Raw genomic sequence first — 15191 nt, 5'->3', positions numbered from 1 at the left:
TAAGTTATGGTTTCTGTATATAAAAAAATTAGGTTCCTGTCCTGTTGAATAGGTCTTCATACACTCTGTGCTGGAATGTGCATATTGAGTGTTTGTGCACACACGTAAATATGTTCATGCTCCAGTTTATCATATCAATAAGCATAAATGGAAATATTCATGGTACTCTGCCTGTATTTCATCTGTCCTGTTGAAATGGACCAACTTGTTCTAATACTCTTGAAACAGTAGGTTACTACTTTAAAAAATATAACTAAAAATACGTAGGAGTCACTTTATTTTGAACATAAATGAAAGAAGTTCTTACTTGAATTTTTCATTATTTTCTTCACAGTTTTTGTTGAAAGAAGAATTCATCTAGATAGATATATATTAATTTAGGTTTATTTTAGGTTTTGGAATTGTTTTTTGTTGTTTTTTTTTAACAAAGGGGTGTTTAAATTTCTGTCTTAAGTTCTTCCAGCACTTGACTGTGAACCTATACAAAGTCTGATATTTGACAGCTTTTCCACTAATTATTTTTGAGGTGTGGTTTGTTTCTTTTGTAATAGCTATCACTTCACTTCTACTGATATAGAAAATACATAATTCTAGCCAATTGCCACAAGCATATGAAAGAAAAAAATTACCTTCAAATGAGCTTTTCCTTTATTGTGAAATTGTGATTTTTTTGCACTAAAGAGGGTAGGTAATAAGATACGTCATAGAGTTAATAATTGCCTCACAAAGAAGTTAAAATGCTTGACATTTTTTCTTGTATTGAAATTATTTCTCCTCTTAAAATGTTTGGCTTGTCAGTGGGATGTCTGTCAAAAAAATACCAATGACTAAGCACAGTGGGAGTGGTATCAAATTTTGTTTCTAGTATTCTTACAATATTTCTTATACTTCTTGTACTGTTTGTGGTGAAATTAAAAATTATAGAAGTGAAAAATGGTGAGTACAAATAACTTAAAACAGTTTTTTACTTATGAGATGTAACAGCTTTATAATCGCAATACGCAGATTTTTGTATAGGGGCAGTTGATCAGTTGTCTGCCACTTAAGTTTGTTGTTGTAGATTTCTCCAAAATTTGATCACATTATAAATATTTCTGATTATGATTTCTTTTTGTCTTTTATTACTATGCAGAAAAGTAGCACATACTGACAAATAAACTTATATTTCTGTTCTAGTTAAGTCACAGAGAATTTAAGATGTTTAACTAACTAAAATTTAAATATGTTTCTGTTGCTATGCAGTAACCTTCAGTATGGCTGTTCTTTTATCTAAAATGATCTATCTTTTCATGTTGTCTCATTTAATGGGGGTTGATTCACATTTCATCATTCCATATTGTGGTTTAACCCCAGCCAGCCCCCAAGCCCCTCACAGCCCTTGCTCACTCCCCCACCAGTGGACTGGGGAGAGAATTGAAAGGGTAAATGCTGGAAAAACTGTGCAATGAGATAAAGACAGCTTAATAAGGAAAGCAAAAGCTGTATACACAAGAAAAGCAAAACAAGGAATTAATTTCTGGCTTCCCAGGGGCAGGCAGGTGTTTTGCACCTTCAGGGCCCCATCACATGTAACAGTGACTTGGGAGGACAAACACTATCACTCCAAATGTCCTCCCTTTCTCCTCCTTCCTCTCACTTATCATACTAGAAAACATTCCTTTGATCTGCTCTCCCAGCTGTGACCCCTCCCACTTTCCCACATCCCCCCAGCCCTCTCCCCAGGACGGCAGTACGAAAACCAGAAAAGGCCTTGGTTATCTCCAAGCCCTCCTCAGCAGTAAAAAAAATCTCTATATTATCATCATTGTGTTCAGCACAAATCCAAAACACAGTCCCATACCAACCACTGGGAAAAAAAATTACCTCTGCCTCAGCCCAAACCAGCACATCGAGTAACAAGAAGAAATGGATAATTTCTTTATAACCACTCTTTAATGGCTAGCTTTTTCAGTTTCCCATTTTCACAGTGCAACTCTACTACAGCTTACTTGTTGCTAGTGATGAGTACTAAGTGTCCACAGGTGCTAGATAATTAATAAATCTTTTGAATACAGGAAAAGAGGCACAAACCCATCCTTTGCTGATACTATTTTTGGGAAGTGGATAGCAGTTTTGCCAAACCAAGACAGCAGAACTGCACCTGAAAAATTTGCAAAGAACAAGTATGAATTTGTCAGTTGACTCTTATTATTTACTCTTTGTTGAGTAAAACAGTACATTTTGATAAAAGGTTTGGAGGAGTGGTTTTCATATGACCTTATATAATGCAAATCTAGCGATGCTTAAATTCCTCCAAAAGAAACAGTGCTCGCTGTGGTTGACCATTATAGTTTATCCATGTGACTTCAACTCCGATGAAACTCAATAGATGTAAAAGGCATTCTACATGAATCATAAAATTCAAGTGAAGAAAGCAACACAAGTGGACTCAATTCAAACCAACCAACATAAACATTAGGAATACATAGGCTTGAAAGAAACCTGTCTTCTGATGTGTTCTTCATTTAAACACTGAAATCTTGAAATGCTATCATTGTTGGTTTCTTAATTGGTTTATCTTTCTCTTAATAGTTTCTTTCTCTTAATGGTTTCTTTCTCTTAATGGTTTCTCTGACAGTGTAGTCTTCCAAAAAACTGAATTAGATGTAGCTACATCTTTATGTGAAATGATTGTGCCTAAAGCTAATAAGTGCACATATACTTGTCATTAAAATGTGAAAACACTTTCAGAAGTGTGAAAACTAAGGGTATTTGATACCTTTTTTGGTATGATTTGGTTGTTTCCTTATGGGACCAATGAGACCTTAGGCAGTTGTGCACACACGTAAATATGTTCATGCTCCAGTTTATCATATCAGTAAGCATAAATGGAAATATTCGTGGTACTCTGCCTGTATTTCATCTGTCCTGTTGAAATGGACCAACTTGTTCTAATACTCTTGAAACAGTAGGTTACTAGAGAGAACACGCTGTATATTTTCTGTACCTAGGCAGTACTATGGAATGATAGTGGGTGCAGTGCATTATATTTCCTGCATATTATTTTCAAAATTATAGGGGAGTAAAATATATATTATTTTACTGCAAGACTTAAAAGCATTCCTTAAGTTCATGCATACTGTAAAAGACAATCTGTGAAAGTGTAAGATGCTCTCTGCCTGGAGAAATGTATTAAATAGGTTAGGTATACTATGAGGAAACAACAAAATACAGGGAAGTAGAACCGTTTTTAAGAAAAGCACAAATCTGGTGTATAAACCCTTGCCATATACTCATGGTCTACAGTTCATGCTGTAATAGTTTTTTTTCTTTAACCTTAAGGTCATTCTTCAAGTATTTTTGATGTAACTGCACTTAAAAGTACTCAGAACCACTGCATGTAGTCACCTATCAGAGCAGGCCATTCTCTTTGAGTCCTCAGGTACAGTCTACAAGGCTCTGTGGGCTGTCCCTTCTGCAATACTTCTTTCTTCTCCTTTGGTTTTTTTTGGTTGAGGCTTGTTACATGGATCGCTGGGAGAGATCGGCTGCAAAATAGATTCCAGAATTTTTTAAAATACATTTATATATATATGTAAAATATAATATTTGTTAACTGGTGAGCTTCAGCAAAGGGAAGAGTTGAGGAACTGACTCGTTAATTAAAAAACCCCCACAGTTCATGATTTTTTCACATAATACATAACTGAATAAACCAGTTTATGGTTTGTTAAGATGGACATGTTTTTAGTCAATAAGAATGCAAGAATTGAACGACAGTAATATGAAGAGCATAGTACTCACTGTCTAAGTTATAAGAAAGCACATTACATTGCTTCTTCTTCTTACGTGCAAGGAATTATAATATAAATTACATTATATAACTACTTTTATCTCAGTCTAAGTTTCACATTTTGTTGTGGTTTCAGCAGTTCTGATTCTGTATCCATGCAGTCCTTGCAAATAAATTGGCAGTTTACAAGCAAATAATGTTAAAGGCAAAGCAGTTATTCTAATTTCTTTTCCCACTTTTTGTTATTTCTTCAAGTAGGAAGAAGATTACTTTATATGTGCTTCTTAATCAGTAACAGAATTGTTGGTTTAGAGTATGAAAAAAACTGTTGTCACTTTGTCGTCAACATTTCTTTGACCAGGCAACTGACTTCAGATTCTGCATGTCTCAGAAATTTAAAAGAAACCAGGTGGATGATTCCCAATTCTCTACGTTAAGAGGGTTTTTATACAAAACACCACTGGTTTTGTAGTTGGCACTTGCTGAAGTTTGCAGTTGTGGATTATTCTGGGTTATGCATCTGAATTCATTTCCTAGTCCCACAAATGTTGCATGCTACCAACTGTGGAGCTCTAAACTAAGGCCAGTTCCTTTGATCTTCCCACAAATCTTTCATGTTTTTTAACTGCAGATTGAGAGACCCACCTTGGTTTCAAGAGCAGCAGACCAACATATGTTTACATAACTCCTCAGCCACGATGACAGTGGTCTCTGTGCTGTTTTTTTCTTATTTTCTGCTGAAGCTAATTTCTAAAAGTTTCTCGTATAATGTATGTTTTATTGTAGTGTCTTCAGTCTGCCCCGTGAACAGCAATGGAAATCAAAGGAACAGCAACTGAAACTGCAAATTGCAAAACTAGAAACAGCTATCAAAACTGATTTAGCAGACAAAAATGAAATCCTTGACAAGATCAAAGTAGAAAGAGGTATATTTCTCAAAAAAACTAGTATTTTCTCAATATGTGAGATTATACCCATGTTGGAGTTGAGATATAGTGCCCAGGAAAGTGTAGTCTCTCTAGCTGGTGTTTTCAAAGCTGCATTTTAAGTGTATATTTGCTAAATATGCCTAAGTTATGACTATCTATTAAGTGCAAAAATTGATCCAATGCAGAATATGGGCTGAATGAGGCTCATATAATTTCAGCTGCATTCATTCTTCACCAGTTGGGTTCATATTTACTCTTTATTCAGTATTTCTTCTCTTCTTTATACTGGAAGTTCTCATGGAAAAGAGACTCCTCTGACAGTCTCTCTCAAATTATAAACTACTATTCTGTTTACTCTACAAAGCTAGATGAAGTCCATATAGGCTCTTGGTGACATTTGTCTTTCAATTTCATTAATTCAGGGGTTTTTTATATTTTCGGATATATACTGGCTTTTATTTACAGTATTGTACATTCAAAATAACACAGTTTTCTTTTCATCTAATGACTAGATTATTTCATATGTGTTTTGTTCATGCTGTAGGACAACTTCTTAGTGAATACTGACCTTGCAATCTTTATCTCAGCACTGATTACCATAGCAATATGACGTTTACGAAAGACAAGCACAGGCAGAATGTGAAAATATTTAGTTTAGAGTTGATTCTTCAGATGTGTATTTTTAAGAAATGTTTTTCTGTGAACAATTTAATGGAAGGAAGTGGGCCAACTTGTGAATAATTCTTAGGATTATGGCTTGAGTTCTGCATGTGGTTACCATTAGGATTCTCAGTAGCTCTGCTGACTTCAAATACCAGATGGAGTATTTAAACGTTTTATTTGACCACAGCAAGGGTTTTGCAAAATTAGCCTCAACTCATACTAAAATAAAGATGGCTTAAGCTACTTTATTGTGAAATTATGACATACTAATAGTTGTTACTCGTAGCATGAAAGAACTGGGATTCTATCTTCTTTCCTTCCTGTGGGCATTATGTTTAACTGCCAAGTGTTTACCATCCCTTCCCCAGGTAGCTTGATGTACTCCTAAACTGAAACACCAGCATACGACACTTCTGATTGCTATTGAATTGAGTTACTGCAGCTGGGGTAGATGTTTTGATATCCTGCTAGGCCTCTGTATCTAGGATTTGATTACAGCTCTTGTCACAATTCAACACAAAAGAACCTCATGAGGACACGGTGATGATCCAAGCAGGAAAACCCCCGAATTTATTTACAAAACTCAATTTTATACATTTCTCACGGTGCCCGTGGATTGGAGGATGGAATCCCACCTCTCAAACTACATTGGTCAAGCCAACTGCCAATCAACTTTCTCATACTTAAAAATATGTAAACGATGAAGGACAGTTAGCAAAACAAAGTTATTGCTTATAGTAGAAAGTGTGAGAAAGTAAGAATTCTGACTCCAATATGAAAGACAAATCAGAAGGCTTAGAAAAGTCTTCAAAAACAGGGTGACAGCTCTGTCTTTCACAAAATGTAGGCAGTATAACTTACTTCAGTCATGTATTTCAGAGTATCTGCCTTTGCCCCACATTTCTGTTTGAAGTTCATTAGGAGAATTGAATTTAAGGCTTGTCTTAATGTACTGCCTAGGACTAGTGTAGAAATAGTGTCGTCTACTCTTTGTAGTTTGGCATATGAATCTTTTTCCTAAACTTCTTTTCCAGGTCTAAGAAAGATGGTAAAATAAGTAAAGCCTTGAAAAGTCTTAATGCTACAGGAGAGCAGCATCTTCTTGACATTTTCCATGTCCTCCTTCTGTATTTTAGAATGACCCTGTAATTTGATATTTTAGTAGTATTTTTCTAGCCATAACATCATAATGTGCTTTGTAATTCTTAAAAGAAATGTATTTAGACAGAATATAGAGTAACACTCTGTTTTCCTTTTTATTTCTTAATATGGTACTTGCAAAAGCTATATCACTCTTCCACTGACCTCATTTCCCTTAAACATTTATTTTTGTGTTTCTTGTCTTACCAGTATTTCCCAGATTCTCAATCATAAATTAAAATAGCTGTTTGATTCATGTTCGTTGAAGCTTACTAACAGTAGTGTTTCATGCAGGTTTTAAGAGAATGAGATAAGCTAATACAAAATCTAAGTTGAAACAATTCCTATAGCAAGGATTGTTGTCACTCATAAATTCATACAGTGTCATTCATACAGTGTATGTATTCACTTAGTCATGTCTAAATGCTTTTTGTGTTACATGAAGAAAATCTCATGCATTGCTGCATTTGTTGTTCTTATAGTACAGTTTCGCAGAGTACAGTATTTACTAAGTACATTTTTTATAGTTGAATTAATATAGAAGTATTTATTGTGTCAGTGAAAGTTGATCTGTTGCAAAAAATTAACCCTGTCCTAACCAGAACAAGAACATGAAGGTTTCCCCATACAAAATACATTACTTTCTGCATTTTGCAGTGAAATTTTCATGCATATATTAATATGAAAAAATCACGTTTGTAATTTTTTTAACTATGTTTAATTAAGTGTAATATTTTGTTCTTCTATATCAAGAGCAAAAGGAAAAGCTGATGCAAGACAACAAAGACCTGCAGTTACGCTACCTGGAACAAAAGGAACAACTAGATGGTCTGAAAAATCAAGTGAAGTTTTTGACCAAGGTGAACTATATTTTTGTTTCAAATATAAGAAAAAAAACCCTCTATGTTTTATGCATAGTGCAAATACTTCTTGAAAGTCAAAGAATATAGAAAATAAGTATTTATTCATGATATTAAGCATAAACAATCATGTCTAATGAGAATGTATCTTGTTATTCTGAATGTATTTCTTTGATTTACATCTGATAACACCTTTCCATTAAGTTTCAGGAAAGTGATGCTGGTGTGGCAGAACTTAATGAAACTCTCTTCCTTATAAAGGTAACTTACAAAGAATGGGAGGTTGGAACTAGATGATACTTAGGATCCCTTTCAACTCTAAACATTCTAGAATTCTGTATTTTGCATTCTCTTGTTTGTACAAGAGGTTTTTGTTTGTTGGTTGGTTTTGATGGTTTTTTTCTTCTTTTGTTAAACTGTTGGCTGACCATTACATGCTTTCTACACACCCGAATTTTCAAGGGCTGAATTATTTGAGCATCTTCTAGTAGTTGTAATGCCTCAAGCTCAAATGTGTGCTTTTGTTGTTTTTTAGTTACAATTAACCAGAATGGAAGATAAAAAATTGCCAGAATTAAATCTTAATTTATGTAAATAATTAATTATAATATCAAAAGTGAATTCAATCCAATTCACAGCCATTTAAAAAAAACTTAGTTTTTCTCAGTTAAATGACTTATCATGGCATCTTGTTATCCCTATAATGTTTACTAAAACCAGTTTTGTTTATTAATTCTATAATTGATGCAAGTATACCATAAGCATGGAAGTTCCAATATGTGGTATAGCAATGCTTAGCAACTTCTATTTGTTTATTAAAACAGAAAACCAAAAATAGTCAGAAAATACTCTATTCTTTTTTTCTCTTGCACAAATTAAAAGTGGAGTGAGAGGAAGAAATCAGTAAACAAATAATTTTGCAATGTTTCCTCTGTTTAGGTAACTTATGTTTTATTTTCTTGAGGAAGTGTTTACTGTAATGATGATTATATAATGATAATGAAGTTTAAAAAAAGTAAAAATACAGAAAACCTCAATGAAGATTTATTCCACATTATTAATAACAGATGGAATGTAGACTTGAGAATAATAATTCAGGGTTTGTACATTTATGGAGGCAGGATTATTAATTATGAGAAAGGCAAATATATCTGTTTGTATTTTCACTGGAGAGACAGGAGTGATTGCTTCTGAATATCTGATACATTTTAATTAGTTCCTGATAATCATGAGATTATGTTGCTGAAAACAATCCTGACACATCTAGTCTACCTCATTCCTACTTTTGTGTTACCATGTGCTTGAAGTTTATAAAGTTCTCCTTACTGTCTTACTGTTGTACCAAAAGTATATGCCAGTGTTGCATTTAGCCAGGCACAAATACAGTCAAAGCTTTTGCAAAAGTCTTTTCTACAAATTTTTCAAATGTGCTCCAGAATCAAAAGCAGCAAAAGAATGTGGACCGCCTGTTCTTGGAAAAAGTGGAAGATGATATCCATAAAGATTTAAAATACTCCGTGCAAGAGCTGCAGTTAACACATGTGGAAACAGTGCAAGAACTTGAAAAGACAAGGAATTTGTTACTTGTGCAGCACAAAATTAGCAAAGATTACCAGGTACTAAACTCTACTCTGGAAAATAACCTGATAATAACATTTTAACCTTTGTAGCTCTGACACTTGTAATAATTAAGACTTGCAAATTCAACAAAAAAGCCAGTCTGTGCATAGGAAACCAAACATAAAGTGTGCTGTTGCTGAAGGTATTGTTTATTTAAAAACTGTGTGATCCAAGTGACTGTAAATTGTAGGGCATCCTGCCCTTAACCCTCAGACTGTGTTTTCTTGAGATTATCTCTGAGCTCCTACCAGGTCTTCACAGGTAAGATAGTAAATGTGCTTATCAAATAAGTTACCTTTTTAATACCACTCTGCTTTCACTGTCTTCTTTCTGCTTCCACTGTTGGAGTATTGTAGATCATATTTTGACTTTTCATTCATGTAACTAGCATTTAAATAACAAAAATTAAAAAAATAAAATCATTAAAGAAATGGTTAGGTATGTTGTCCTAAAACCAAAGCTACTCTGTTTTTCCTCATGATGTTTTAAGATTTTGCTGAAATTAGAACTGATCTGTTGTATTGATAAATGAAAAACTGCTGCTACTTTGCATACTCTAAATGTTATTTTCTCAAATCTAACTGTATTCTAACTTATAGCCAAAAGTATGTGCAACATTAGTACAGACAATCCTCAGAAGTTCTTTTTACATGCATTGTTTTTCAGACTGAGGTAGAAACAATGACAATAAAGATGGAAAGTCTACAGAAAGACTACGAGTTAAAACTGGAACAATATACCCATCTTCTTGATATTAGAGCTGCACGGATCAGAAAACTAGAAGGTATCTTTAAATTATATTCTGTTTTTTAATATATATTTTATCTCTTTCAAATAATTGTTGTAAATTTGTTCTCAAGTTGAAACACTTTTCCATTCCTAAAACTGGTTGAAAGATCAGTTCTTTCATGGAAAAGTATTCCAGTTAATTTTCATTGACTTAAACTACAAATCCAGCGAGGTGTTTTATACTGCAGCTATTGCCAAATAAGAATAAAATCACTAAACTTGGAGGTTTTAAAATAAATCATACTTTTATGGTCAGTAACTTTTTTACTGAACAACTTTTTTTACTTTCCAGTACTATCATTACAGAATCACTCTGTGTTACTAAAATCCCTCAAGTCTTGTTATAATATACTGACATAGTATTTAAACGGGATGAATTTCAAATGGTTTTTAGTGGCTTCATGTGTAAAAGGTGCATAGGAAGTCTCAAATATAATATTTTACAAACATTGATGTTGAAACAATTTTCACATTTTGTCTTCCAAGTTGCATCTACTGCATCATGTCCTAATTCTGTAAGCATGTATTTTGATTTCTTAGAATCATACAATCCCAGAATGGCTTGGGTTGGAACCTGTCTTGTTCCAAACCCCTGCCAGGGGCAGGAACTGTCCATTAGAAAGCTACTCGGAGCCTCATCCAACCTTTGTTAAAGCACTTACTAACCACTGAGACTGGGGAAATATATGAAGGTCTTTGCTGATAGTTCTATCCACTCAAGATATAACAGATGGCAAAAGTCAGATGTATTATTTCTTTCTTTGGCAAATTTAGATCAGCTGTGCAGAAATTTGCATCTTAAATCTCTGTTACATTTGCATAGTGATACTTACTTCAAATATTACATAAAACTTCTGAAATGTTTGCTTTTTAACTCCGTTATAACCTGATAGTAACTGTTAGGGACCTGTGCCTATATATACTGAGGCAGCTCATTGAGGAAATACTCCTGACTGTTGTCAGTGTGCTCAGTGGGCATTCAGTGTATGAATTCCTTTTGGTAATGCCTTTATGGAAGTAACCTTATTAATATAATTGAATTATGCTTTTATCCTTTGTTCTCAGTCATTAATTGTATTTGATTTTTTTAAAAAGACAATCATATTATAGCTCTATTTTATCTGTTGCAGCCCAACTAAGAGACATTGTCTATGATACAAAACCACTTAAGTCCAGACCAGAAGTATTGCCAAGTGATCCAGTGGGTGAATCTGTTGAAACTGTTCATTTAGAAAGAGGAGAGAACCTGTTTGAAATTCATATCAGCAAAGTGATCTTCTCTTCTGAAGCTATGCACACTTTTGGTGACTGGGAACCTGCAACCTTTTGTACTTACGCATTTTATGACTTTGAACTTCAGATAACCCCAGTAGTTCATGGGAACGCCCCATCATATGACTTCACTTCTCAGTTTCTTGTGCAGTCTGATGACAGCTTCTTTCACTACATACAGGAAAAGAGCATCACACTTGAGGTTCATCGTGCGTATGGCATAGATTATGAAACAATTGCTTCTTGTCAGCTTAAGTTCCTTGAAATCTTGGAAAACGATGGCAAGATCTACAACACAGCAAATTTAGTTGGTAGTTAATATATCACAAAGTATTCTGTTTCATTATGCATCACTGTACTGCAAGTGATAAATAATGTGTATTTGACCAAAAATTAATTTGTGCATTACTATTTCAAAAGAAAAAAGAAGTGTTTACAAGAATACTGTTTTCTGTTGGAAGTGCAGTGTGTTCTTGTGATTCTGACAATACTTGTGGAAGGCTGTGATGGGTACAGTTTTACCTATAATGGCTTATAGCTACAGGGTAAGAGGGGAAAAAACCCAAAACAAGAGGCACCTCTACTTTGCCCATATCAAACATCAATGCTTTATATCTAGCCTGACTGTCATAAGTATATCTTCTCGTTCCTTATCAATAAGTGTAATCTAAATTGGTAAGACAAGGATCACCATATAATAGTGAAAAAGGTACAAATTATGGTGATTATGGTTAATAATATTTCATATAGTAGCATAATCTAGAAGGATGTTTACATTCTGTGCATTATTTTAGGCCCATTCATATTCATTATATTAAAATAATTTCAAGGTATCCTGGACAAGACACTTCTAAGAGGTATTGAATGTTATGTTCTGCTTTTTCTTCTAGAAATGTTGTGTCAGATCAGCATATTCAGTGACCTCTTAACTGCCCACTGTTGTAGGGAATCTGTTTAATAAGGCATTGTAAAGTGGTACTTTTGCCAGTAATTTAAATTACATGCCACTTTTTGGAACTCTTCTAACTGTTAGCGTACAAAACTGTCCTAACTTTTATTTGCCTTAAGGAGATAAAAATATTGAACTTTGATTTGACCCTGTAGTAAATATGTAAGTAGGGAAAAATGGTCATGTTTCGATTTTGGGTTATACAAGGGGAGCCTGACTTGTTGTTTCTGTTTCTAACATGAACTACAGATCTCACATTACAAGCAGTAGTGTAATGCATAGGCACAATCTTCTATTTTTGGCTGTTCTATAAATCTTTGTGGTTTTTCCTAGCTTTTGAGTAACATACCTTAATGTTGAAAAGAAAATTAATGCAATCCTCTATTTATTCCTTAGGAAAATCAGGACACATTCAAAATTATGGTACCGTAGAGTACTGGATCAAGTTACAAGTTCCTATGGACCAAGCTATTATTCCCTACAAACAGAGGTCAAAGGCTCTGGGATATATAACGTCCAGTTTTAGGGAACATGAACAACCATCCAAGGTATGTTTGGGTCTGTACTTGAAGAGAGAATTACGTCATGGAGAAGAGAAGCTTCAGGGTGACGTAACTGCAGCCTTTCAGTACCTGTGGAAGCCTACAATAAAGATGGAGAGAGGCTTTTTACAAGGGCATAGGCCAAGGGGGAATGACTTCAAACTCAAAGAAAGTTGGTTTAGATTAGAAGGCAGAGATTCTTCATAGAATCATAGAATAGGCTGAGTTAGAAGGCACCCATCAGAATCATGCAGTCGAACTCCTGGCCCTGCACAGACACCCCAACAATCCTACTCTGTGCCTGAGAGTACAGAGTTGTCCAAATGCTTGTGGAGCTCATAGCCTTGGGGCCATGGCCATTCTCTGGGGAGCTTGTTCAGTGCCCAACCACCCTCTGTAGAGAGAACCTGTTCTTGATGTCCAACCTATCCCTCTCCTCCCACAGCTCCAGCCATTCCTTCACCTGGCACAGGTTGCCCAGAAAAGCTGGGGCTGCCCCGTCCCTGAAGTGTCCAAGGCCAGGCTGGACAGGGATTGGTGTATGTGGTCTAGTGGAGGGTGTTCCTGCCCATGGCAGGGAGTTTGGGACTAAATTTTAAGTTCCCTTCCAATCTCAGCCATTCTCTGATTCTGTGATAGTCTTGATAAACGTTTCAGTTCTTTCTTTTTAAGTTCAAATAGCTTAGGTCAGGTCTTAATATGTTCAAAGTGTAATAAAGTTAAAGATTCTTGAACTAGAAAATATGTTAGCATTTCTCCATGTAAAGAGATCAAGCACCAGTTGAATTATGCCTTGCCTGAAGAGGCAAAGTCTTAAACTTAGTTACGTATTTTTACTGAAATTGTCACTAGAACATTTGACATCATACTTCATTTTCTTGAGCTGTACACAACAGATGTTTTAGTATCATACTCATGAATTTTAAACCAACGAGGTGTCAGATCTGTAGAATGGGTGAAGCAGTTGTTCAAAAAGGTCTTGGGAGTTCTTAACATTGGAGAGATTGAGATTCCTTCACACTGGGTTTTTTACTGGGTTTTTTTAGCTGGATATTGACGAGAATTTTGACAGTATAATTCACTGTCCAATCACAATAAGGGCCACAGAAAAAGAAGGATCTTTCAGACATCTTTAACAGTTGTTTAAGAAATAAAAGCAAACAGGTTGAAATGTATAAATTAAAATACTAGAGTTTTTTGTGGGCTTTTTTTTTAAACCTAAGCTGTTTAAAATACTCTGTGTCTGGAGTGACTCTAATGTTTTATATTCTTCCATAATGTAAATTTATATTATATATAGAATCTCCATGGGTTCCATCATGTAATCTGAGAAGTATGTTGTGTATGAGTTCTGTTGTGTCTGATTAGAACTGAATTTAGTGCCATTAGATTTGGCTTTGAAAAAAATTTGGGTTCCTCATAACGTACTGTAAAATAAGATGGCAATAGATGATCTTCAATGTATTTGTTTATTACAGACACCAACACTCAAAATGAAGCAGCGTGCAGCTCAAGTACACAAGAGAGTATCTTTTCTGGATCTTAGTACAATACAGATGGCAGTAAGTTCTAAGTTTTTCTGTCATGCACATTGAAGCATGGAAGGCTACTTACAGCTCTGTATGGGCAGTTTGTATTGAACTAATAATCAAGAACACTGTATTATTTTAGCAGCACAATACTGGGATGTGCCAGGCAATGAATGATAGCATAGTATACTGCATATAGGTGGGGGACGCAATGCAGTGATATTTGTGTGACTCCCTCAGAACTGCTTGATATCCTCCACAGTTTACAAGCTTCAGTTTCCACTGGCTTAGGGCAGATTCTAACAGGACCAATCAGCTTGCTCTGCACTGTGTTTCTCAGCTCTCTGCATTATTCAATTATCTTTCTACAGTGTACCACTTCCACTGCATATAAATGGCTTTATAGAAACCAGCTTGGTCCAAACAAATCCTGAGTGCTGGGCTAAGAAGTCACCTCTAAAATGAAGTTCTTCAGCTGACATTGCACACATTCTGAAAATAATTCTTAACTTGGGATACACTCTCATTTGTACATCCTTCCAGAGCCTAAGAGAGTCTGCATAGAACTAACTCAAATGTATTTGCTGCATTGTGTAAATTTTCATCTGAAAGAACTTGCATTCCAAGAACTAAGAATAGGTTGTGTTTAGTCTTTGAAGTAAATCCAGTAAATAAAGGTAGGTTCTTCAACAGGCAATTATAAAATGTTATGTTTATACATATAATTATAATATTAATAATATTGCATTAATTGCCATTAATTAATTGCATAATATTGCATTAATTAAAAACTAGTTAGGAGGCTTTTTCCTATCATAAATTACTTGATTGGATTTATTCTCTGAAAGGTTAACATCAATTTTCAATTAACAGGTTCTGTTACTGTTTAATTTACTACAACTAGAACCTCCTTGAGAGCTACACAGTGTAGACTAGAAATAAGAATTAAATAAATCTGTTGCATTTATTAACTCTAAAAAACAAAAATATAATCTTTTGAGAACTTAGATATGAAAAACTGAAATATTAGCCAGATAGTTGCACACACAAAATATCTTGAGCTGTCCAAACAGTAATATCTCAAAGTTTGGCAATTTTTCACAAACTAGGATTTTCTAAGTAAGAG

At 34.6% G+C, this 15191-nt stretch overlaps 1 protein-coding gene across 6 annotated transcripts in view; it reads left to right on the top strand.

Annotated features, from left to right (window-relative positions):
* RPGRIP1L (RPGRIP1 like) overlaps positions 1-15191 on the top strand; it is a 45264-nt gene that overhangs the window by 12753 nt on the left and 17320 nt on the right. For 4 of the 6 annotated variants that reach the window (XM_063416574.1, XM_063416573.1, XM_063416577.1 and 1 more), the window contains 8 exons: positions 4559-4698; positions 7258-7364; positions 7569-7625; positions 8801-8980; positions 9651-9768; positions 10904-11356; positions 12391-12542; positions 14015-14098. In XM_063416574.1, coding sequence (XP_063272644.1) covers positions 4559-4698; positions 7258-7364; positions 7569-7625; positions 8801-8980; positions 9651-9768; positions 10904-11356; positions 12391-12542; positions 14015-14098 — 1291 coding nt within the window. The remainder of the gene's footprint in view (positions 1-4558; positions 4699-7257; positions 7365-7568; positions 7626-8800; positions 8981-9650; positions 9769-10903; positions 11357-12390; positions 12543-14014; positions 14099-15191) is intronic. The other 2 variants (XM_063416575.1, XM_063416576.1) reach the window with 2 other exon arrangements.

The sequence above is a fragment of the Prinia subflava genome, chromosome 20 (assembly GCF_021018805.1).
Source record: "Prinia subflava isolate CZ2003 ecotype Zambia chromosome 20, Cam_Psub_1.2, whole genome shotgun sequence".
Taxonomy (NCBI): domain Eukaryota; kingdom Metazoa; phylum Chordata; class Aves; order Passeriformes; family Cisticolidae; genus Prinia; species Prinia subflava.
Note: the sequence above shows the minus strand (reverse complement) of the source record. Positions and strands in the feature narration are given on the sequence as shown.